The sequence below is a fragment of the Danio rerio genome, chromosome 8, assembly GCF_052040795.2.
Source record: "Danio rerio strain M-AB ecotype USA chromosome 8, GRCz13ab, whole genome shotgun sequence".
NCBI classification, from domain to species: domain Eukaryota; kingdom Metazoa; phylum Chordata; class Actinopteri; order Cypriniformes; family Danionidae; genus Danio; species Danio rerio.
Genome location: NC_141028.1, coordinates 58,383,616 through 58,410,164, shown reverse-complemented (window position 1 = coordinate 58,410,164; position 26,549 = coordinate 58,383,616). Strand labels below are relative to the sequence as shown.

The 26,549-nt window shown below is 35.1% G+C and overlaps 3 protein-coding genes across 4 annotated transcripts in view; 1 reads left to right on the top strand and 2 right to left on the bottom strand.

Moving 5' to 3' along the window:
* Nucleotides 1-44: 44 nt before the first annotated feature.
* On the bottom strand, nucleotides 45-10,372 carry ubl4a (ubiquitin like 4A). 2 transcript variants are annotated; one of them, XR_015496927.2, is made up of 5 exons: nucleotides 10,205-10,370; nucleotides 7,838-7,943; nucleotides 4,280-4,491; nucleotides 972-2,274; nucleotides 45-517 (listed from the first exon to the last, which is right to left on the bottom strand). XR_015496927.2 is itself a non-coding variant. In NM_200300.1 (4 exon segments), coding segments are annotated over 4 exon segments (474 nt in total). In that variant the 5' UTR covers nucleotides 10,253-10,372; the 3' UTR covers nucleotides 1,940-2,166.
* Nucleotides 10,373-13,643: 3,271 nt separating this feature from the next.
* Nucleotides 13,644-21,427, bottom strand: b2ml (beta-2-microglobulin, like). Its single transcript, NM_213126.2, is given in 4 exon segments — nucleotides 13,644-16,817; nucleotides 16,982-17,005; nucleotides 17,546-17,818; nucleotides 21,238-21,427. Coding segments are annotated over 3 exon segments (351 nt in total). The 5' UTR covers nucleotides 21,302-21,427; the 3' UTR covers nucleotides 13,644-16,817; nucleotides 16,982-16,991.
* A 1,149-nt stretch (nucleotides 21,428-22,576) lies between these two features.
* Nucleotides 22,577-26,549, top strand: part of prkg1l (protein kinase cGMP-dependent 1, like) — a 54,664-nt gene continuing 50,691 nt past the window's right edge. Inside the window, exons 1-2 of the mRNA XM_087265448.2 lie at nucleotides 22,577-23,556; nucleotides 23,745-23,937. Of these exons, the coding sequence (XP_087121574.1) occupies nucleotides 23,751-23,937 (187 nt within the window). The 5' untranslated portion in view covers nucleotides 22,577-23,556; nucleotides 23,745-23,750. The remainder of the gene's footprint in view (nucleotides 23,557-23,744; nucleotides 23,938-26,549) is intronic.

The window sequence follows — 26,549 nt, the reverse complement described above, 5'->3', positions numbered from 1 at the left end:
GACTTGAAAACACTCGGGACTATAATAGACAAAAAAAACAGGAATGAAGTGAGTATTTTTATTATACTTCAGTGTTATTAAAACCATCTAGTCACCATCTAGTAAAAAATGGTAAGAGTTAACATTTTTTAAGTCTCTTCAGCCACAAATATTGCATTGTTTTATAGTTACATGGCACTGCGGATAAAACTGCGCATTGAGGACATTTTTGTCCTGAAAAGATTCTGAAACTTTTTTTATACCAAGTGTAAAATTGTTTTTTTAACGGAAGTGAGGATGAATTAAAGGTGCAGGATGTAAGTTTGACACCCAGTGGTTGAACTAGGTATTGCATTCCTGGATCAAAACACACTCAAGCGCAGGTTGCCAGATTGAGGACCAACGTAGCCTGACTATTGAGCCTAAAAGCTCATTTAAATCACGTTCTAAATAAAAGCAACAGCACGCGATAAAAGGAAGATTTACCATAATAAATGGAGTGTTTGTCTTAACCAACACCACGCATTGATATTAGAAACTACATTCTATTTATTATAGCTGAAAAACACTGACAATGATCTCCTCGGGTACACCTCATGTGCTTCATTCAGTGTTAAATGCTAATAACGGGAGTTTGAATGCCATTTTACATCACATTTATTACCATACTACTGAAAGCAGCAGCAGAGAGTTCACCTCCGATCTGGAAATTAAAATAAACCCTTTGAAATTGAACTTCAGAACTGAGACTCAGTTCCAACACATATCAGTGATTCAGCATCTACATTTAATAATGTTAAAGAGGTTTAATATGTATTAATTTGAATATAAATTTACTGGAGTGCAGCGAGTGCACTATTCTGTGCTTCTGAATGGCTGCATTTAAATTTCTGTCATGCTTCGTCTGGTGCAAACAACCAAATTGCTTACCACTGCAAATCTCGTCATGTAGCTTGTTGTTAGGACACGGGGTTACAAAGTAACCTGCTCACCTAATGTTTACGTTCCTAATATTTACATTATTAATCTTGTGTGGGTTTAAAGTCCCTGGCGTCTGGCTGAGATCAGGACCTTTTATTACGCTTGGCTAGCTAATGCGATCTAGGAGGGGGTAGAAATCAGGGGTCGTGCGATTTACTTCCAGAAGGAAGTTGAAATTGGGGGCACGTAATTAGAGCTGTAAAGCTTAACTTGGGTGATTCTGGGTGAAAAATAATCGAATCTGCCGAAGACGTCCATTAGATTAATAGGTACCGGAAAAGTCTAAAGTTATGGGTGGGGTTGGGGAAGGGGGGGGGGGGTGTTGATCACCAGAATGCGGAAGTCTTAAAGTCAAAATTACAAAATATGACACACCAGTGCACTGTTCTTTTTGCTGTTTTCATGTTTTTATATTATTTGTTTCTATTTTATTTATACTTGTCTCTTTTATTCCTGTTTATGTAAAGCACACTGAATTGCCACCTCATGTGGAACTCTGAATCTGCGTCGCATTTCGGAGTCTGCTACTGTCCACCAGAGGTTGCATTTCGGTCACGGACGCATGGAGAGCCTTTCTGAATGAATGAAATACGCTCAAGGCAACCCGGGGATGCTGAAATATAATTGGCTAAACTGGTATTGGGCAGGTTAAAAGAACCAAAACAAAGACAGACGTTCCGGCACGTAACTCACATTTTCAAAGCAGAATATCTGACTTCAGCATTGGTTTTCAGATAAGAATGTTCACTTAGCATGTTTCTCAAACATCTGCAAACATATTATGGTGTTTTTATGCTTTAAGAGAGTCAAAACTTACATACAGCACCTTTAATAAAGCTCCAATAAAACACGTGCCTGAGCCAGAATGTATGCAATTAGCACTGACAGGCAAAATAAAACACAAATGTTGAAACGCACAAAAAAAAAAAGTCCAAAAAGTCACGTGACTGATGGATTTGGTTTAAATAAGATCATTTGAGCTGATCACGAACATGTTTTATTATTAGCATTAAACATTTTGCACAGGATATTTACAAAGTTGCACTAAAAGCAGCAATGCTTTCCAATGGTAAACCTGGTAACCTCTTGAACACCAGAGAACATCAGCCCGGTCTGCGATGCTGCATTTGTCTTCCTAAAAGTCCTCATGAAACACATCCTCCGCTGTGGCCTTGATTTTCATGAGCAACAGTGTTTCCATCGGTTTTAGTCCATATATGACGTATCCATGACCTCTGTCTCAGGATGAAGCAGACGGCTGGCCAGACGCTCAATGTCGTCCAGACTGAGCTGTCTGAGAGAGCGCTCATAATCCTGAACACAACACAAATCAACAAATTCACCGTGGCTCTGTTTATTCAATATAAATGTGTGAAGTCTAAAGCCTGGCTCACACTGTGCCATTTTTAATAATAAATTATTGAGCAAAAAGTCTTATTTAATGTTTTATTAACCCTCGTGTGCTGTTGGGGATGTTTTCATCCACTCTTGGGGGATTTTGAGTTTTAATTTGCCCTCAACTTTCTCTATATTTCAGCAAATGGAATGATTTTTGGTGGCAAATCTTATTTTGACCTGTGTTTTGGAAAATTGCTTTGAAAGTTTTTAAAAAACTAAACAAAACAAAAAAAAGAAGAATAATTTATTTCCAACAAGTTCTACACACAATACCCCGTAAAGACAATGTGAAAAAAAGAGTTTTTGAAAATGTATTTATTAAATGTTATTAATAAATATTTATGAATATTTATCAGTATTCACAGCCTTTGGCGTAAAGCTCTAAATTGAGCTCAGGTCCATTCGGTTTCCACTGATCATTCTTGAGATGTTTCAGCAGCTTCATTGGAGTTCACCTGTGGTAAACTCAGCTGATTGGACGTGATTTGAAAAGGCGTATACCTGTCTATTTAAGGCCCCAGGGTTGACAGTGCATCAAAGCACAAACCAAGCATGAAGACAAAGGAATTGTCTGTAGACCTCCGAGACAGGATTGTCTTGAGGCACAAGGCTGGGGAAGGTTACAGAAACATTTCTGCGGCTCTGAAAGTTCCAATGAGCACAGCGGCCTCCATCATCCGTAAGTGAAAGAGGTTTGGAACCACCAGGACTCTTCCATAGAGCTGGCCGGCCATCTAAGCTGAGTGATTGGGGAGAAGGGCCTTAGTCAGGGAGGTGATCAGTAACCCGATGGTCACTCTGTCTGTGCTCCAGTATTCTTTTGTGGGGAGAGGAGAACCTTACAGTAGGACAACCATCTGTGCAGCAATCCACCAATCAGGCCTGTATGGTAGAGCGGCCAGACAGAAAACACTCCCCGCCTGGAATTTGCCAAAAGGCATCTGAAGGACTCTCAGACCATAACAAACTAAATTCTCTGGTCTGATGAGACTAATATTGAACTCTTTGGAGTGAATGCCAGGCGTTACGTTTGGAGAAAACCAGGCAGAGCTCATCACCAGGTTAACACCATCCCTACAGTGAAGCATGGTGGTGGCAGCAACATGCTGTGGGGATGTTTTTCAGCAGCAGGAACTGGAAGACTAGTCAGGATAGAGGGAAAGATGAAGGCAGCAATGTACAGAGACTGAATGAAAACCTGCTTCAGAGTGCTCTTGACCTCAGACTGGGTCGACGGTTCATCTTCCAGCAGGATAATGACACAAAGCACACCGCCAAAATATCAATGTAGTGATATTCCCACAACAACTCAGTGAATCTCCTTGAGTGGCCCAGCCAGAGCCCAGACGTAAATCCTATTGAACATCTTTGAAGAGATCTGAAAATGTCTGTACTCCATCGCTTCCCATCCAACCTGATAGAGCTTGAGAGGTACTGCAAAGAGGAATGGGCAAAAATTCCCAAAGACAAGTGTGCCAAGCTTGTGGCATCATATTTAGAAAGACTAGAGGCTGTAATCGCTGCCAAAGGTGCATCAACAAAATATTGAGCAAAGGCTGTGAATACTGATGTACATGAGATTTTTCAGCTTTTTTATTTTTTATTAACTATTTCAAAAACTCTTTTTTCACATTGTCATTATGGGATATTGTGTGTAGAATGTTGAGGAAATAAATTAATTTAATCCATTTTGGCCTGTAACATAAAGAGATGAGGAAAAAGTAAAGCACTATGATGGACTATATGGCGTCAGGACTTTGCAATCAAAACTGTCATTATAATGGAAGTCAATGGTGCAAAACATAACGAAAAAGTAGTCAATTTGAACAACACACAAGGGGTTAATTAATAGCATGAATTATACATTGAAATAAAGTGTGAGCATAATTGTGGAGTAATTGTATCTTGGTCTTGAACAAACCTTAATAAGTTGCTCCTGCACTTTTGCAGCATCGGCTGGACTGAAATGTTTGGCCAGGACCGTTGACAGTAGCTGCCACACACCACTGCCTCCTTTATCATTATTAGCGCTGCTGGTTCCCACAGCGCCGCTGCTCCGTTCGCCCGCCGGACGCACCACCAGATTCAGCTTGGCCTCTGGACCGATGGAGTAATCACTCAACCTGTGCTCATCTGAAAACAGCAAAAACAACCATCACAAGGATGCACACAACACACCTCATGCACACAGATAATGACTGGAATGCTGCCTCGACACCTCAGAAATACATGGCAGGGGGAAATCAAAATAAATAAAAAAAAGTGTTAGAATGCTATCTTAAAAGGAAGTGAAAAGCTCTTTAAATACTTCAGAAATCCAACACTAACTCTTTAATATATCGAATAAGGAAACACAGAAATAAAGATATGAAAATATCTCTTTATAATCTTTGCTCAAACAGAATTTCAGTCATTCATTAAATGTCCTTCGGCTTAATGCCTGATCATCAGGACCCGGTTTTTAAAAAAAATCCACTAGGATTTTGGATAAGGGATTGGATCAAATCTTGAAAATGGGTTTTTCAAAAGAAAACTAGATCGGACTAGATCACGTAATGCAAACTTGGCTTTGATCCGGATCAAACCTTTAAGTTTGGGGTTTTCAGACCTTTTTTGTAGGATTTGGATCACTTTGATCCAAAAAAAAAATCAGGATTAAACTAATCCCATCAGAAGGGTGGATTCTGCGTGGATTTCATGCCTAAAATGTAATGAAAAACTTACTAAATGTATCAAATAATATTATATTTGGATCATGCAGTATCTTACAAGATATCCTATTTATTCATAAGGTTTTAATTGTATTTGTTCATCCGTGAGCCTACAGTGATTAGGTAGACTTTAACGTATTCAGCCTTTCAGTATAGGCCTACAGCAAAGTAGAAAGAGTTTGGCCTCATAAAATAATCCCCCAAACAGCTGTCAAAATTTACCAAAAACAATCCATTTTGTTCTGTCACTAATTGATTTATATATTCATCACAATGGAAAATATTTTTCGTTTTAGAATATTTATTGGTGATGGATGCAATGATTACAGAATAACCAAAACAATGCAAAGAATGGCAATCACTGATTTTTTTAAATCACTTTCAACAATTGCAAAAAGAGACTGAAAGGGCAGAAGCACAGCTTCGTCTGGCAGAGGAACAACTGACTCTGACCAAACTGCAGCAAACCAAGGCCAGACTTGAAATCCGCCTCCTAAAGGCTTTGCTCAGACAAGCTTCTCTCTCCACATCTGAAGTCTGAAATGATTGTGGAGTTTTTGACATTAAGTCTTTTTTTAAATTCAATACATCTATATTTGGAACTTGTTATAAATATCCTCAATGTACAGTGTTTGTGTTGTAGGTCTCAGATGAGCGGACTGCTGGAAAAGAATGGGCTGGGGTTTTTCTTTTTCTTTTTTTTCTTTTGTGTTTTCATTTCAAATAAATAAAGTTATATTGACCCCACACTGGCTATGCTTGTTGCTCTTTACATATCTATAGTTCTGCATTGTAATTTCCTATCCTGTTTGAGAACTGGTTATTCAGATTTAGAGATCCTGAAAAGATCCTATCCGGATCAGATTGATCCAATCCAATGTTGCTTTGAAAAACTGGCTCAAAAAGTAAGCTGGATTCCGTGATCACGGATTGTAAAAACAGGATTACTAAATCAGGATCAATTTTATCCTGATTAAACCTTTCGAAAAACCGGGCCCAGGAGGAAACCAACTCCAATGCAGGGAGAACATGCAAACTTCACACAGAAATGCCAATTGGCCCAGCGACCTTTTTGCTTTGACGTGAGAGTGCTAACCACTGAGCCACCGTGTCGCCCTGCGATAAATGTTTTGATATAGTTTTAAGTCCTAAAATTTACCACAACACTTACTGTTTCTATAGCCAAACTGCAGCTGTAGTGATGTGAAAAAAATTGCTGAAATAGTTTTTAAACACGGCCCTGGCATACCACTGCTCTGCATATTTTGCATGTATGCCATTTAACAAACAATTTTGGAAAACCAGCTTGTTAGAAAAGCACACCAAGATTGAACCAGTGTAAGATCAATATGTTCTTTACATAGTGTTCAGTGTACTGCTGGAGAGGTATTATGAACTTTATTTTACCCCTAGGAGGAGAACGAAAAAGAACTGTCAGTGTTTCTGAATTTTGTTTTTTTTCTGTCGGTAAACAGCGAAGCTATAAAAACGCAAGAGTACATTCTGTAGCTTTAGCAATGCTGAGGCTGTCAAATACCTGCTAAATAATGCATTTCACATCAACATTTCAGCCAGTGAGTTTTTTGCTGAAAAATAAACATGGATATCTGAGGCTAGAAGTAAACTGAAAAATAATAATAATAATAATAATGGTCACACTTTATTTTGATGGTCCATTTGACCGCAGAAGTATAAATGCACAGCTCTGCGCGTTGCATGCGCCGTGGGTTACGCCGGTCACTTGACGCAGAAGTATAAACCAGGCTTAACAGTCTACATACAATCTAATGAAAATTAAGCCTGGTTTATACTTCTGCGTCAAGTGACCGGCGTAACCCACGGCGCATGCAACGCGCAGAGCTGTGCATTTATACTTCTGTACTTTCTGTTAACAATCGCTTCATGACGCAGAAGTATAAATCAACCTTAAGTTGGCATGTAGATGCAATGTAACTTCAATTCAACAAACAGACCATCAGAATAAAGTGTGACCATAATAATTTAATACTTTTCACACAGTAACAATACACAAATTAGGGCTGCACAATATATCGTTCCAGCATCGATATCGCAATGTGATCATTCACAATAGTCACGAATATGCAATATTGAGTTTATATTATATTTTATCATTTACACGTGTTTTTGAGGCCTGTGACTGTATGATTTTAAAAGCATTCAGGAAACAGAAATTGTACTGTTTTTAAACTTTAATAATGATTAATTATTATTTTTAATATTCAATTACTGTACCTGATTAATGCTAGACTCAGAAAACATTAAAAACACTGTTTAATTCAACTGTATATTTTACCCTGCTATATTTATCTATGCTTGTGGATGGTTTCTTAGATGCTATGCTTTATACAAAATCAACCTAAAAATAGCAATTCTTTATAAACAGAGATATTCAAGTCTTCTGGTGAAATTGCATTAATATTGCAAAATATATTGGAGAATAACAAACGTCACAATGCTAGATTTAGGGTTCCTATTTGCAGGACAAATAGAACCAGAAATTCTTTTATAATGGTGGCCATTAGGTCATTAAATGAGTCCAGGGGGGAGGAATATTTTTTTAATGTGTACATGGAACTTCGCCTGTGTTATGGTACCTTGTTGCAATTTTAGTTTCCCTAACGGGAAAATAAAGCTGAGTCTGAGATTTTTCCAATATCATGCAAACCTAACACAAATGTTTCAAATGTACACCTTTAAATGACAAACACATGCTTACAGTTTAACAATAAAAAGACTTATTATTTTACCTGCAAGAGCTTTTCCTTTATATAACAGTCTCTGCTGACTTGCAGGGATGTTTAAACGCTCCGATACCAACTCTTTTACTGTAGATACCTTCTCATTTTCTGTCACCTGTGAATAAACAGAGGATATCTGCTGAAAATGTCCCATGAATAAAGGAACATCTAAAAGTATTTTAAATGAATAATACTTATGCATCTATATTTACAAATAGAAGAAGAACTACCCTGTATTCATGTATACAGATATTTGTCAAACTAATTCCATGACTTTTCCAAAACTTTTTTGTTTTTCCAAAACTTTTTCAGGCCTGGAAAATACCATGTCAAAATTCCATGACTTTTCCAGGTTTTATTAACCCTGTATTTGACTGTGAACAACGTACTTTGATAGTCGTTTCCCTGTTTAGAATTTGCAAAGAATGATTTTCTGAAATGTCATTATTAAGGAGAAAGTCAGAATGTGCGAATAAATAAGCAACTTCACCTCAATAGATCACAAAAACACAGAACACTAGAAAGATGAATAAACAACATCACAAATATAATACAAACTACTTCAATTTGTAATAATAACAAGATAAAATCATAATAAATTAACACACCTGCTATAACACTAATAATAAGCTAATAATAACACCAAATGAATACTACAGAAGTATAATAATAAAATAATTTTTGGGTAACACTTTACAATAAGGTTTATTAGTTAATGCATTTACTAACATGAACAACACATGTTCAGCATTTATTAACCATAATTAAACATTTACTAATGTATTATTAACATCCTAGTCCATGCTTGTTACCATTAGTTAATTCAACATGAGTTAACATTAACAATGAACGACTGTATTTTCATTAACTAATGTTAACTAACATAAACAAATATAGTACTAAATGTATTATTTATTGTTTGTTCATGTTTTAAATGCACTAATTAACATTAATTAACGAACCTTAATGTAAAGTTTGACCAATTATTGAATGGCACACCAACTGATTACCATATCTGTTACAGCATCATTCAATAACAAAACCGGTGAACTTTCTACTTAGACATTATGTTTTATTTACTACATTATTTACCAAAGCTAGTGAAAAAAATAAATAAATAAATCGACACATTGAGGTAAAGTTGGTTTTGTATTCGCACATTTATTCAGTGACAACTTGTGACACGCTCCCTATATTATTTACCATGTTACTTTGAATATTTGACTGAAATCACATGTAAATATGACTTCACAGTCAATTAAATAGTGCTAATGTTGTTTTGAACAATGAAGTACTTTGATAGTCATTGACTGATAATGAGTTTCCAGTTATGAATTTGCAAAAAATACTTTCTGAAGTTATATTATTAAGGAGAAAGTCAAAATGAGCGAATATAAAACCAACTTCACCTCAATAAAAAAAAAACAGTAAACAAGTTAAACTTCCTGTGATATCAAACTGAAAACCCCTCCTATCCCTGATTCCAAATAGCCTAAAAACTTATAGTAAATGATTTGTGCATTTAACTATAATACATATTACAAGGTGTCTAAAGTTATATTTCCATTGAGATAAAGTTGGTTTTATATTTGCACATTCATTCAGTGACAACTTGTGACAAGCTCCCTATTTTATTCACCATGGTATTTTAAAATATTCAGTCTAAAATCGCACGTAAATAATACTTCAAAACAACATTAGCACTACTAAATTGACTGTAAACAGCGTTTCACTTTGATAGTCATTGGCTGCTAATATGATTTCACCATTTATAATCTGCAAATAACACTTTTCCTAACATTATTAAGGGAAAAGTCGAAATATGTGAATATAAAACCCAACTTTACCTCAATAACCTGACACTTAGGTAATCTTATAGAGGTAACGTTGGTTGTATATTGGGATATTCAGACTTTCTCCTTAATAATGTAATTTCAGAAAAGTATTGTTTACAAAATTGTAAATAGGGAATTCATATTAGCAGCAAATGACTATCAAAGTACAACATTGTTCACAGTGAATTACATAGTGCCAATGTTGTATTGAAGTAATCCTTGCATGCTAATTCACACTCAATATTCAACTTAGCGTGGTAAACAATATATGGGCCAATAAAGGAACGAATGTGTAACTATAAAACCCACTTTACCTCAGTGGTAATGTTAGGTTACTTTAATGTCGAAAACAGAATATTAGCATATAAAGCACCATACTCTCGTCTAATTACCTTCAGGGGGGGTTCATTGTTCTATTGTTTACAGCAGGCTCATTTTAACAATGATGAACAAATCTGCAGTAACGTTACACTGCTATGCTAACGAACTGTTAGCATAGCCACATTACTGCCTCATAACACCACACGAATCTCAGACTTACCTGAACATTACATTCTTTTCCTTGAAGCGGCTTCACTGTGAGAATCATTTTTACATATATAAAAAATTAAATACTAAATAAGCAATAAATAGTTGTCTCGTTGAACATTCGTAAACTAGCAGCCGATGTTTCCCACGGACATGACGTCAATGTCTCGCTACTGCGCATGCGCTGTTGGAGCCTCATCCGTTTATAAACTAAACAAAACCGAGAGTGCAGAAACTTCCGTGAAAATTACAGACGTGTGTTATATATGTAAATATATTAAATTACTGTGTATCTATGAATATATCAGCGTTGAACTTCGCTACCTTTATATGCTTTATTTTTATTTTATTTTTTTATTTTTTTATTAGCTTCAAGAAACTGTATAATACAACTTAAAATACAGTAAAGGATAACAGTTCTTTTAAACAATAATCACATTACATACACAAGATAAAGAGTAAAACCAAAACACAGTACATAAAAAAAGAATAGTAAAAAAATTCTAATTGCTCAAGAAAGAAGCACATTTCTTATATTCAATTAATCTAAGAGATTTAATTAAATGTTCTATTTCACATAGGAAGTCAATAAAAATTTAATTTTTTTAAGGAACCTCTGTTTGTGAAAGTAGAATTTCCCAGCAAGTATAAGAAAATTCACAGTGGCTTCTAACGCCTTGTTTTGGTTTTCAAAATAACAAATAACATCCTTAAGGTACAAATTACCACTCATATTAACCTTGGAAAAACAATAAGAACTTAAATCATCCCCAAACAGTGATGATACATTGCAAGAAAAAAGTAAGTGACAAATGTCTTCGCAGTCATTCTTACAAAATGTGCAAATATCAGTAACATCACAATATTTAGATAAAAGTGCATTACATGGGTAAATATTGTGCAAAAGTTTAAAGTGCACCTCTTTCATTGTATTAGGAATACAGAATTTATATGGTAATAACCATGTTTTTCTCCATTGAATATTAACAATTATGGAACCCCAAAAAAACTTTCCTCTAGGAGTGATTGCGTTATGTGACTGGGACACTTAACGAATAAACTTATTATTGCATTCTTTACTAAGAATAGATTTTCCTCCTTGGTGTAATTGTAACAATTGTTTGGAACCTGCCTCATAACTAAGAGCTGCTTTCATCAGACATAGTAATCAGCTAGGTATAGCCTTTATAATTGACTTGAATTCCATATAGTGAACAGGGAATTGATACATGTTCATAAAACTCTCATAAGTTAAAAGATCCCCGTTACTGTTAAAAAGATCAGAAACAAAAATAATGTCTTTGTTAAACCATTTATCCCAGAAAAAAGATTTATTATTTATCTTAATGTCCACATTATTCCATAGAATGGTTTTGTGGGGTGAACATATGCTTTATCAAATTTGATATTTTCCCCTCATGATGTAACTGTAGCAAAGGTGTAAAAAAATACTTACAGATAATGTCTACTTAATAAGTACTTATACATTGTTTATGTGTATCAAAAACAGGTTTACCTTGATTAGTAAACCCAAAATCGACACATTGGGGTAAAAATTGGTTTTATATTTGCACATTCGAACTTGTGACACGCTCCCTATATTGTTTACCAGGGTAACTATATTCGGTCTGAAATAACATGCAAGTAGGCTATGACTTCAGTTCAAAACAACATTAGCACAGTTTTTATTGACTGCGAACAATGTTGTAATTTGATAGCGATTGGCTGGGATTTCACTATTTAGAATTAGCAAACAGTACTTTTCTGAAACTATATGTTAAGGGTGTATGGGTGAAAGTTATATCTAAAGCTGAAAACTGTAAAACTTGCCTAAAAAAACGTTCAACTTCAGTGCAATTTCAGAAAGGTGCAAATTCCATACATACACTTTCTCAAGTATTCTAGGCAGGGCAAGTTTATTTATAAAGCACATATCATACAAATGTTAATTCAAAGTGCTTTACATAAACAAGAATTAAAGAAACGAAAATAAAAATGATTAAAATAATTAAAACAGATTAAAATGTGTTAAAACAGGTCATAAAATAATGGAAAAGACAAAATAGTGCGAATCGTGCTCATTCAGTAAAGGCACAGCTAAACAGATGTGTTTTCAGTCTTGATTTGAACGTGCCTAATGTTGGAGCACATCTGATCTTTTCTGGAAGCTAAATCCAGCAGCGGGGGGTGCAGTAGCTAAAGGCGGAGTTACTCAACTCTTGGAATTTCAAATTTATTTGACCCTAATGATCTGAGTGATGTTTATTCTCAGTGAGTTATATCATTTATATCTGATCTTTGTATTTAGTGAGCATATCTGTAATGTATTGAGCTCCCACACTGTAAAAAAATGCTTTTCTTACTTAGATTTTTTGTCTTGTTTCTAGTCCAAATATCTACAAATTCTTAAATTAAGAAGCATTTTCATCAATCGAAAAACAAGATTATTTTGCTTACCCCATTGGCAGATTATTTTGCTTGATTTGAGGAAAAACTCACATCATTTTGGCATAATATTTCTTAAAACAAGACAATATGTTTTGCTTGTCTAGAAGTGCTTCTTAATTAAAGAATTTGTAGATATTTGGACTAGAAACAAAGACAAAAAATCAAAGTAAAAAAAGCATTTTTTTGCAGTGTAGGTCATTTAGGGAGTTATAGACAAGTAATACCTTAAAATCTATTCTGAATGTAATTAGGAGCCAGTGTAAAGACTTAAGGACAGGTTTGATGTGCTCTACACCCCTAAATAAAAGTTTATTTATACAAAAAGTAACTTTTATCCTGCCAGTAAATCTATTAAAGGTAAAGAGGAAGTTACTGTTGCATACAGTATGCAGTATAGAAATAGAAACAGGTGAATTGGTAGGCTAAATTGTCCGTAGTTTATGAGTGTGTGTGTGGATGTTTCCCAGAGATAGGTTGCAGCTGGAAGGGCATCCTCTGCGTAAAAACTTGCTGGATAAGTTGGCGGTTCATTCCGCTGTGGCGACTCCGTATTAATAAAAGTACTAAGCCGACAAGAAAACGAATGAATGAATTATAAATCGATAGAATGATCAATGGGAAAGTCCCATTAATTTAGCTGTACCAGTGAGTGTCTGTGTGCTTGTGTGCTGAAAATTATTCATTTGTTTATTTTCCTTCGGCTTAGTCTCTTTCTTCATCAGTGGTCGCTAACTTATCCAGCATGTTTTACACAGCAGATGCCCTTCCAGCTGCAACCCAATACTGGAAAACATCCATACACACTCATACACTTCGGCCCATTAAGTTTAACCAATTCACCTATAGCGCATGTGTTTGGACCAGAGCACCCGGAGGAAACCCACGCCAGTACGGGAGAAGATGCAAACTCCACGCAGAAACTGGTCCGGCCTGGACTCGAACCAGCGACCTTCTTGCTGTGAAGCGACAGTGCTAACCATTGTGTTGAAAATTAAAGACACGTATTTAAGATGGAAAAGGTTTATTTAAATGAATTACAAAACATTATACAGTCAGTGATGATAACACACCATAGACAGAAATTAGCTTTTTAAAACGTGGAGTTATTTAAAACAAAATATCAGTGCCTGCTCGAACATTCAGGCTACTGAAACATTGCAAACAAATTAAACAAGAATCATCATGAAAGGCGATCACTTCAAATTTATCACATTATTAATTTTATTTAAGATACATTTTAATACAAAGAGGATTTAATGTGCTAGAAGTGCTTATGTTGTGAAGTCTAAGGCAAGAAATTCAACCCCCCAAAGCTTTTAGAAATTGCTGTCATGATATAAACCAAAGGCATATTGCGAATGCGTCTAATAAACACCTTCCCTATGATATACTGAAGAAAATCATACACACCTAAAGAAGTTAACAAGGATATTGATACGATTGTAATTTGCTCTTCATCCTGTAAGTAAACACTGTAATCGAATTATGGTCTAAACATAAGGCAGCATGTCCTACACCAGAAGTGTCCAGTGCTGGTTAGGGAGTGTTTAATTAGTGTTGAAATAAACTCTGCAGGACGCTGGCCTTGCAGGAGCAGATACTGCTGTCCTAATCCGTGAAGCAGCTTTCAATCCTGCTCCTAGAGGGTAAAAGTGTCCCACAGAGTCTACATCCAATCCACATGTCTGATTAAACACACCTCAACCAGCTAATCAAAGCCTTCGGAAAAACAAGAAGCTCCGGCTGTGACGTTTTCTCTCAAGTAGAAATTGCTACCACTTGAAACACACTCTATGTAGCATGAATGTATGAAGTATTAATAACCCTTTCCACATGCAAGTTTTTTTATTATGACCGTTATTTAAAATGCATCGCTTTAATTTTCCCATGGCGACAGGTCTAGTTTATCATATTACACACGGCAGTCTTAATGATTTACTTATATCGTGTTTTCTTTTTTCCCTTTTCCGAAAACATTGACAAACATTCTGATTATATTGTGCAATATCTGATATTTTAATTCTCAAATATGCGTGAGAACATTGTCTTTTAAGCATGAAGTGTTTAGTGTATGCTCCCATCATGTTTAGTCTATGCTGCTGATATCAGAGCTGCTGGATTTACAACATGTTATTTCATAATTTTCTTTAGAAATACATGAAACTAAGATTCACTGGGAGAGAAACAGTATGCATCTTATGTGAATGTCTGAAAGTGAATTATATCGTGCAATACGTGCTTTCTTATGTCAATAAAGCATGTTGTCCAGCTATATTTTGAAAACCATTATTATTGCCGTCTCAATAGACCTCAGTTTGTATTTTACAAACCATAAATGTTGTTTTGCTAGTATTTATGTGTATTTGAATGTCTGAAAGTGAATTATATTGTGAAATATCTGATATTTCGATTCTCAAATAAGCATAAGAGCATGTATTTTGTGTTTTGAACATGTTAAAAATGATCATTTTTTTTGATGTATGACTGGTGATGGATGGTGCAATGTTTAATCTACGCTACTGATATCAGAGCTGCTGGATTTACAACATGTTAATTCATCATTTTCTTCCAAAATACATGAAACTGAGATTCACTGGGAGAGAAACAGTATGCATTTTACGTCAATAAAGCACACTAGGTCACTATGTGGTAGTATTTATGTGTATATAAATGTCCGAAAGCAAATTATATTGCGAAATATATAATATTTCGATCCTCAAATAGGCAAAATAACATGTATTTCGTGTTTTAAACATGTTAGAAGGTATAATTTTATTTGATTAGACGAGAATTGACGCCATCATGTTTAATTTATGCTGATATCAGAGCTGCTGGATTTACAACATGTTAATTTATCAATTTCTTCCGAAATACATGAAACTAAGATTCACTGTGAGAGAAACAGTATGCATCTTACGTCAATAAAGCACACTAAGTTGTTATGTGGTAGTATTTATGTGTATATAAATGTCCGAATATATACATATAATAAATATATAATATTTCGATCCTCAAATAGAGATAATAACATGTATTTCATGTTATAATCATGTTAATAATGATCAATTTATTTGATGTAAGACTAGTGATGAGCGCCATCATGTTTAGTCTACACTGCAGATATCAGAGCTGCTGGATTTACAACATGCTAATTCATCATCATCTTCTAAAATACATGAAACTAAGATTTACTGGGAGAGGAACAGTGCACATCTTACGTCAATAAAGCACAATGTCCAAATATATTTAATTGCAATTACATCATAAGTGTTGTTTTGCTAGTATTTATGTATATTTGAATGTGGAAAGGGAATTATATTGTGCAATATCTGATATTTCAATTCTCAAATATGCATAATAACATGTATTTTGTGTTTTAAACATGTTAAAAATGATAATTTTAATTGATATAAGACTGGTGATGAGCGCCATCATATTTAATCTATGCTGCTGATATCAAAGCTGCTGGATTTACAACATGTTAATTTATCATCTTCTTCCGAAATACATAAAACTAAGTATTACTGGGAGAGGAACAGTGTGCATCTTGCATCAATAAAGCACATCGTCAAGTTATATTTAAAAATGATTATCATTGCCGTCTCCATAGACATCAGTGTGCATTTTACAAACCATAAATGTTGTTTTGCTAGTATTTATGTGCATTTGAATGCCTGAAAGTGAATTATATTGTGCAAAATTTGATATTTCAATTCTCAAATATGCATAAGAGCATGTATTTTGTGTTTTGAACATGTTAAAAATGATCATTTTATTTGATGTATGACTGGTGATAGATGCTGCAATGTTTAATCTGCGCTGCTGATATCAGAGCTGCTGGATTTACAACATGCTAATTCATCATCTTCTTCAGAAACACATGAAAATACATCCTGCGTCCTGTGTGTCATGTGTGAAAGGGTTAATGTAATCTGGTTGTACATGTTGTCGTCATTTTTTTCTTTCTTCTTTTGTTGTATACTCTTTTCCACCTACTATACGGATGAACGTGATTTTTGGATGCTGCTTCTAGTCAGATTGGAGCCGGATCTGCAAGATTGTTGCCCTCCAGGAGCAGGCCTGGATGACTCAAAAATTGCACGGTGAATTTAAAGCAGGAGCAGCTTGGAGAATTATGGAGAATTGTTGAGTGATGTTGATCTTTGGTTTTCATTAATCTGTAAAAAGCAAAATACATTTAGCAAATGGTGACATTAACAGCAGCTTACAATCATATGATAATAACTGAAACATTTTAACCAAAATCATTCTCCAGTATAAGCTAATATTCACAAATATTCAATCGTTTTTCTTCAAAATTAGTGAAGATATCAGTACTTACTGTTGTGTGTTCACATGTCAGGCTCTACAAGACAGAAAACAGATCATTAAGATTCATTAAAGATAATTTCATTGATGTCATTTAATTATTCATAATTTCCTTTGTGAAACTGTTGGCTGTCAATCAAGAAATAACTAAGTATACAACAAACTTTAGTCATAAAATTCAAAGTAAAATTATATACATATCAGTGTTTCCTCTAGGATTTTTTCCAGCTGTGGAGGCAGGCCTTTTTTACATAGATCTACCAACAATATGATACTTTAAATATTGTCATATTGCACAGCCCCTACTAGAAAGTGTGTGACTGTGAAGTCAAAATAGACAATAGACTCTCATTTGTAAGTCGCTTTGGATAAAAGCATCTGCTAAATGATTAAATGTAAATGTAGAAAAATATGCTGCAAAAATTGAGAAATACTAAAACAATTCTTAAATAATCCAACATTAGACTTCTGATATCATTATATATTATATGCAGAAACAAAAATAGGATAGAACTAATCAAGAACTAAGTGTCTTATTTTAAAAAACACGAGTTAAAGAACTAATAATAGTTCTTACCCCATGTGTAGGTCTTAGTCTCTGTGAGGTGACGGACTTGGCAGGTGTACACCTCTCCAGGCCGGGGCTTGAAAGCAGCAAACTTTGTCAGGTGGAAAAACCAACCCTGTTCGAAGGCCAGATCTGTCTGTGTGGTTTTCTCGATCGGCTGTCCATTTTTGAGGAGCTCGATGGTGATGTCAGGAGGGTGAAATCCACTGACATAGCAGATCAGCGTGTTGTCTTTGTCATATTCACCAGGGTTGCGACTGTACACTTGGACTTTTGGGGGAGCTAGAGATAACACACAAAGAAAAGGTCATTATTTTGATATCTGAATAACTAATTCAATCTTGTAGACGTGTTTGTTTTTACGTTCATGTCTTATTTATTTGTATTAATTGGGGTAAATTTGGTTTTGTATTCGCACATTTAAACTTTCTCCTTAGTAATATAATTTTATTTAGGTATTCTAAATAGGAAAAATACACAATCACGATCACAATCAATTAAATAGTGCTAATGTTGTTTTGAAGTTGTGCTTGCATGCGATTTCAGACATAATATTCTACATGGCGTGGTAAACAATATAGGGAGCGTGTCACAAGTTGTCACCGAATGAATGTGCGAATATAAAACCAACTTTACCTCAATGTGTCGATTTTGTGTTCACAAACCATGTTAAATATTGTGGTAAAAGACATGAATAATGTCTAAATAGAAAGCCAGTTTATTACTAGTATTATTACTGGTGTGTTAATTTAGTGTAATTTTTGTATTATTATATTATTGTATTATTTTATTCTATTATTTTATTATTTATTATTGTATTATTGTATTATTTTGTATTATTATTTTTATAAGTTGAAGTAGTTTGTATTATATTGTATTATTTTTGTTGTCAACGAATATGTGTTGATTTTGGGTTCACAAACCGTGGTAAATAATGTGGTAAAAGACATAATGTCTGAATAGAAAGCTAGTTTATTATTAGTGTCGTTACTGATGTGTTAATTTAGTGTAATTTTATATTACTATTATTTTTATAAGTTGAAGTAGTTGAACTACAGTAAGTTGAGTAGTTTGTATTATATTTGTTGTCACTGAATAAATGTGCGAATATGTGTCGATTTTGGGTTCACCAAACCATGGTAAACCTGTTTTTGATACACATAAATAATGTCTAAGTGGAAAGCTCACAGGTTTTGTTACTGAATGACGCTGGATCAGTTGCACGACAAAAAAATCAACAACTTTACTTCAATGTATTATTATGTTTAGTTGAACCATTATTATAGTAGTCTTTTAAACCCAAAACCCTTTGTTATATAGATTTATTGATGTTCGGTTAATATAGGAAAACCTCATTTTGAAAGATGTGTGTTTTCAGTTTCACAGATTCAGTCTCTTCAGCACATTAAAAAAAGAAAGAAAACACACATCTAGATTTTATTAACCCTATCAGAATGTTTAATTTAAGTTTTGATCTAATAGTTTGTCATTAAGCAGGCCCGTAGCCGGGGGGGGGGGTTCGGAAGACCCACCCCTCATTGACAAACGTCTAGAATTTGTCCCGTTCATGAGCACATTTGTCCTAATTTGACTGCTACACCATCATAAATAGTGATAATATCCTATTGAAAAAGGCTTTAAGGCCAAGCGGACTCCTGATGTGACTTCAGTTAATCAGTTTAAACTAATGCAAACAATTATTTTTCAAGAGTTTCAAGAAAACATCTGATATAAGTGAGGTCATCGTTCGCTACTGTATTGTTTTTAAATCGAGAAAACATCTGACAAATAACTTTTATTCTATAAATCTCCGACCTTATTCTTGAAAGAAAACATGACCAATAAAAAAATGTGAAGCATTTTTCTAGAAAGGCTAGAAAAAAATGTGAAGCTCTAAATTATTATTATTAGTGGTAATAATAGTATTATTATGTTTTAGTTTTTATTATTAAAATTGTCAAATTCTAACTAAGGAAAGTTATATATGCTGCCTAATTAATTACACTAGGCTACAGTTTTTAATTAAAACTTTTTTCTAATGATATAAATGATAGGAGAAAACACTTAACGTGATGTTTTTCACTTTATTTGTGGAATTGGGACTCATTATTTTTACAGTAGTTAAGGTTAATTACAAAAAAAAAAACTTTGACAGCAATTTAGATTTCTCTGGTTGATGTTTAGGTACATTTAGCCTATTTTTAAGTTAAGTGTTTTAGAATGTCCCAAAAATAGTGCTTAAAATATCACCTAAATTCAGTATTTAAATTTCATAATTAAATAGAAAATGAGGCGAATACCTACAAAAAGTCCAAAACCATATTTTCCACCAGGCTGGCTATGAGCCAGTTAAATAGATGTTTTTATATTCGGGTATTCAGACTTTCTCCTTAATAATGTAATTTCAGAAAAGTATTGTTTACAAATTCTAAATATGGAAATCATATTAGCAGTAAATGACTATCAAAGTACAACATTGTTCACAGTGAATTAGACTAATGTTAATGTAGTGTTAATGTTGTTTTTTGTTTTTGTTTTGTTATTAACAAGAACCAGCATGTACAGTTTTCTTATACAATACAATCACTTTACATTTCCTAACAAGAATGAAATAAGTGAGAAAAAAAGAAATTAAAGGAGAAGAGAAGAGAAAGAAAAACAAAAAAACTGAGGAGAGGGTACATAAATATCAAATTACATACAAATATATAACGCACATTTTCCAATTTTAGTTATTAACAAGAGTTATTAATGCACTTTTTCTAAAGGAAATGCATGTATGCTAACATTTTATGTAAAAATGTTAAAGGAGGAGCATATATTAATTGTTTTAATTGCTTTTCTATTTTAAGACTTGGAAATCACTTTCATATACATTCGAATCTCTTTTTTTAGCACCATGAAGAGAGGTTTGCTTTTTTAAAACTTGTATTTATGTATGTGAAACTTACATAATAATAAAATAAAGTTTATAATAAAACCAGCATCTATTAAAGAGCGATCCTTAACATAAAACCCAAAATCACATGTTTATAAGACAAGGAAAAGGATTTTAAAATATTATGAGCAATAAAAGCTTCAACATTGATCCAAAAAAGTCGAGTTTATTGGCAAGACCAAATGTAGTGTTAATGTTGTTTAGAAGTCATACTTGCATGCTAATTCCGATCGAATATTCAAAGTAACAGGGTCAACAATATAGACACTGCTAAATGGACGAATGTGAATATAAAGCCAGCTTTACCTCTATGTCTGTTAAGTATTGCTTCACAGTACAACTCGGCTACCAAACATCATAATGTGTCCTGTAAAACGAGTTCTACAGCGTGTGTGTTTTCCCCCAATAAGTGAAAGCGAAAGTAAAAATGTTAAGGCCATTTGAGGCAAACAAACATGCCTAAAACATGTTTGATTGGTCCATGATACATAAATTCTAACGACCTTTCGACGTTTTTGGTATCTCCGCAGGTTTTTAACCATTAAAAATACTACATTCGTCGTATTCTACACGTTCACTGGAAGTACGTCATAACATATTTACGCAGAAAATAATAATAATTATTTAAATTATCGACGTATTCAAACGCATTATGTCTATTTTGAGTAATAAATCCCTGAATTACAAAACATTTATTATAATAGCTGTGCGATTATAAATCGATTAGTAAACAGACTGACTAACATAGACGCTTCATACTTACTTTCTTTAGCCAGACAGCTGGCGTTTAGAAAGACAAGAGCGACCACGGCGAGCTTAAACCACATGTTTTCACAGTTATGTCCCAAAACTTGTGTTATTTTGTTCCTCAGTCCGACGACTTCAATGGCCTCCTACTTTCTCTCTGACAGAATAACACAATGCAGCAAGACGGAAGAGTAGGACTACATACGGGGCACCTCAGGAAACTCCGCCCGCGTTATTTATTTAACCAATCAAATGTGTTCTTCTCTGTTGCTGGGTCAGTTTGGCGCTCTCAAGTTTGTGGTCACTTGTATTGTATGGGCTTATTAATGAGTCTTTATTTGTTTTATACAAACTGCTCTCATAATAATAAAATCACGTTTGTTTTTTTGTTAAACAAAGCAAGTGGATGCAGCTTCACGCAATAATTAATGTACAAAGTTCATTCTATGATGGCCTCCATGACTGTTTTGTCCAAAGTCCTAAGTGTTGCATTAAACCCGCCCGTCAAGCCTGTTCCAAGACTGTATTTTAATTGACAACACAAAGAAAATGCGAAATTATACAATAATATATACAAAACATAAGCCAGAGTGTATACAAAACATTAGTAAAATAATAATCTGAAATTCTTGAAAAATGTTATTATTTTTATATTATTATATTATTATTATTATTATTATTATTATTATTATTATTATTATTATCATTGTTATTAATATTATCATTATTATTATTACTATTATTATTATCATTGTTATTACTATTATCATTATTATTATCATCATTGCTATTATTATTAGTATCATTATTATTATTATTATTATGTTCTAATTTTTATTATTCCAATGGAGAAATTCTGACTAAGGAAAGTTGAATGTGCTGGCCAGTTTATTTGCCTAATAAATGACAATAGGCTGCAGTTTTTAACTAAAAATTTTAATGACTGCTATTTTTTTCTAATGATTTATTGTGTATTAAATTTGTATTTTAAAAAATCCAGCTAATCCAGCTAAAAGTAGTGCTGAAAATGTCACTAAAATGCAGTGTTTAAATCTCATAATTAAATAGAAAACGAGACGAATAACCCAAAGGTTATTTTTTGAGGAAAAAAAGAAGTACTTCACCTGGCTGGCAACTGGCCTGTCACAAAGATCAATCTACAGGTTATTTAGTGCAATAACACATATGTTTGCAATGTCTGAGTTTTTCAATTTAGAAGTAAATAAGGTTTCTAGGAACGAAAGTAACCCTGTTATTTATGTCCCACTGCTAATGGACAAATCTCATTTTTTGCTTCCACATCCAAATTTTCAGTGTTTTGGTTCAGATGTTTTATAAAAATGAATGCAAATTGCAAATAATAATAAAAAAAAACATTCTACATTTTTAGAAAGTTGTATTGTGGAGTTGCCTTCAAAACATTTGATGGAGTTAATATTTATTATGAAAATGCTGTTTAATTTATTTTTTATTTTTTGCAAAAGTAAAGGACAAAATATGCTTGCATTTAACATTAACAAGGTCTTAGTCAGATATATTTTAAATAAACAGCAATAAGCCAGTGAAAAAGAGCAGCTCAGTGGTTAGCACTGTCGCCTCACTGTCGCGCCATAGGTGAATTGAGTAAACTGAATTAGCCATGTGTGAGCAGGAATGACTGTGTATGGGTGTTTCCCAATACAGGGTTGCAGCTGGTAGGACATCTGCTGCGTAAAACATATGCTGGATAAGTTAGCGGTTCCTTCTGCTGTGGCGTCCCCTGATGAATAAAGAAAAATGAATGAATGAATGAATGAATGAATTCTCTAATAAATGTATTGTTCATTATTTATTGGCGTTAGTAAATACATTAATGGAAGCTTGTTGAAAAGCATTACCAACATGTTTGATTATAATTATTTTATCCAGTTAAAGAAAAATGTTGCGTGCACGCTTTATTTACATTTTGCTTATGCTACATATTTTCGACATAATATATTCATTGAAACTTTATTACAACCGAGATTGGATGTATAATGAAAATGAAAGTGTATTTTGTGTCATCGATTTATTCAGCTCGTCCAGTCTAAATAATGTGGAGAATATCATTACCTGTAAATGTAGGCTATGCATTAGAATGAGCTCTGCCCACTCTCTCTCTCTCTCTCTCTCTCTCCCTCTCTCTCTCTCTCACACACACACACACACACACACACACACACATCTCGGCGCGTGCTGCGAGGAGACATGATTCAAATTCACACTGTGGATTTCTCCAGTACTCCAAAAGCTGACCAGCTGCATCCTTCTACAAGAGAATCGCCACAAAATCCCCATCTTTTATCGCATTATCCAGGTAACTGTCGTCTTCACATAAAAATAAAAACAAAAGTGGCTTAATCTATTTGCTTGTACGTTAATATGAGCAACAATAGACTCTTTAACTTTGCCGTTAATTTCGCATCCATTGAATTGTTCACTTAACGACGTTTAATCGCTGGCTTGCTTTCTATGTAAATGTCCTCTCGGTGTCCCCATATCCAGGGGCTCATGGGGACCCTCAGAGATCTTCAATTCGCACTTCAGCTGAAGATTGAGGAGTTACGGCAGAGAGATGCTCTTATCGACGAGCTGGAGTTGGAGCTGGACGCTAAGGATGATCTGATCCGCCGCCTGCAGGGGGAGCTCGACCGGCTACGGCTCTCCTCCGCTCCTGGAGTCTCTACAGCCACTGCTGGTATGGATCAAGGTGTTTCATTGCTCATTTTTTAGGTCACAAAAAGGTTTTGACTGGTAATATAAACTGAAAAAATAATTATTAAATTTGCTAAATGGTTTAAGGTACAGTTGAGGCCCTCCTTTTTTATTTTATTTCAGCTAAAATAAAAGCATTTTTTTAAAATAACCATTTTAAGGTCAATTTTATTCACCCCCTTAAGCAATGTAATAATTTTTGATTGCAGAACAAACCATTGTTATAAAATAATTTGGCTAATCATACTAACTTGCGGAGTTAGTTACCCTATTTAAGCCTTTAAATGTCACTTTAAGCTGAAATTAGTGTCTTGGAAAATATGCAAAAGGCAGCCTGCAGGTTAATGATGTCGTAACTATCATACGACCCCAAACAGCGGCACCTTAGTGAATGTAAGAAATTCGAATAATTAATATTAATGAATATTACACCTGATCAATGAAAATCAGATGATTCACTGCATTAATCAATCTGACATAACTTGATCAGAAATCTAAAAAGGGGAGAAAAAGATTAAGCCAGCAATAGAAAGTACTACTATGGTTAAGAATCTTGCAGATAGCAGTCCAACCGCACTAACATAATAGTGCCGTTGTGGTCCAGTGATCAGCACGTTGTGTTATAACACTGCCGACCTGTGTTCAAACCTCACCTGAGTAGTTTTTTTATTTTTATTGTTAAGACATATAATACTTTTAGGGTTGTTGAACATTTGAAGTTCTAAAGCAGCTGTTATCTTGAAAAAGACGTGATAGTGTCATTAGAAACGAAATTGAAAATTGTGTTACTTTAATATAGTTAGTCAATGAGGTGGGTCAGTCAGTGGGGAGTCCCACTCCGGCCCTGGACGACGCTCACAGAGCAGTATAAAGTCCTCATCAATATACTGGGGCATTAGGACCCACACAGACCACAGGTTGAGTGCCCCCTGCTGGTCTCACTAACACCACCTCCGGCAGCAACCTAGCTTTCCCATGTGGTCTCCCATCCAGGTACTGACCATTTAAATAGTTTGCAGCTACTTCTTGAGAATTCAAAAATTTAGTCGCACGAAAATCTTTTATCTCTTGGATAAAAAGTGCCCATCAAAAATGAACTAAAGTGCCCCCTGAACTTCATTTTGCAATTGGCTACTCAACCCCCCAAAAACGTTTTTCAGATCTTTCTGCACATTCACCTTGGAAAGTGTCTGCAAGGTCCTGAATGTAGTCACCGGACTACATGTACCACAATGTTTTACACCGCACACCTGAATCCTATTAACTGGACTCACACAGCACCTTAAATCCCTTACTTTCAAAAATGTAGTAAATTCAATGAATCATTTTTATTTCAGTGTAGTGCTGCTCAGCATAAATGAGTAAAACATTTTTTCTCTCTAGAATGTTTTACAATATGTGTGCTTAAACACTTGATTAGTCAGTACACTGAAAGAAATTCATTTTTTAAACAATGAAGTAAATTACATGTGTACCATTATGTGTTAAGTCTGTGAAAACATTGTTTTGGTATTTGAAGCAAAGAAAACACTTTCCACTTTTTAGTACATCTCTATCCTGTAAACATAATTTAATAACACAGAAAAATTCCTATAATTTCAATAACAATTCAACAATAAATGGGTGACAAGGTGGCTCAGTGGTTAGCAGTTGCCTCACAGCAAGAAGGTCGCTAGTTCCAGTCACAGCTGGGCCAGTTGGCATTTCTGTGTAGAGTTTGCATGTTCTCCCCGTGTTGGTGTGGGTTTCCTCCGGGTGCTCCGGTTTCCCCCACAGTCCAAACACATAGGCTGTAGGGGAATTGGGTTAACAAAATTAGCCATAGTGAGTGTGAATAAGTGTGTATGGATGTTTCCCAGTACTGGGTTGCAGCTGGAAGGGCATCCACTGTGTAAAACTTATGCCGGAATAGTTGGTGGTTGGCAGGGCCGGAGCAAGCTGAACTGCCGCTCTAGGCAAAGGACGATCACGCCGCCCTCAACCCGAAAGTGAAAACGGTAATGACCGGTTGTCAAAATGAAAGGGGGGGTGTATGGGGTGCTGGGTCGCAGATATAACTGAGGGCGCGGGTGTTGAGGGAGGTGTTGCGGACGCCGTCCTCTCTATTCTGCCGCCCTAGGCGCGGATATAATTGAGGCAGCGGGGGGTGAGGGAGGTGTCGCCTAGGTCGCCTCTATGGATGTGCCCAGTGGCATATCGCAAAACGCAGAGGCCCCCCTGCAGGGATCACTGACGGGGCCCCCAGTTGGGGGGAGGGTGTGAGCGGGGCAACGCAGGGAAGCGATCACAAATTGAGGAGCGGGGAAGGAAGGCGGGGTGGAGCAACAACACGGGGAAGCTTTCGCAAACTCAAGAGCGATCACAAACTGAAAGCGGCGAGAGCGTCAAAGTAGCCAGAAGTCATTCATTTTTAATGAGAACCGGCGGCGAGGAACAGCGCGGCGCGTCTTCTCCTGTGTGGGCGTAGAGGAGAGTTGAAATCAAGTCAACTTTATGGTATGAGCTATGACGCGGTTCGGCGGCCAGCAATCAGAATGAAGTAGTCCACTGTTTGAGAGGAGTTCAGAGAACACAGACCTGTGAACTTTGGTCCGA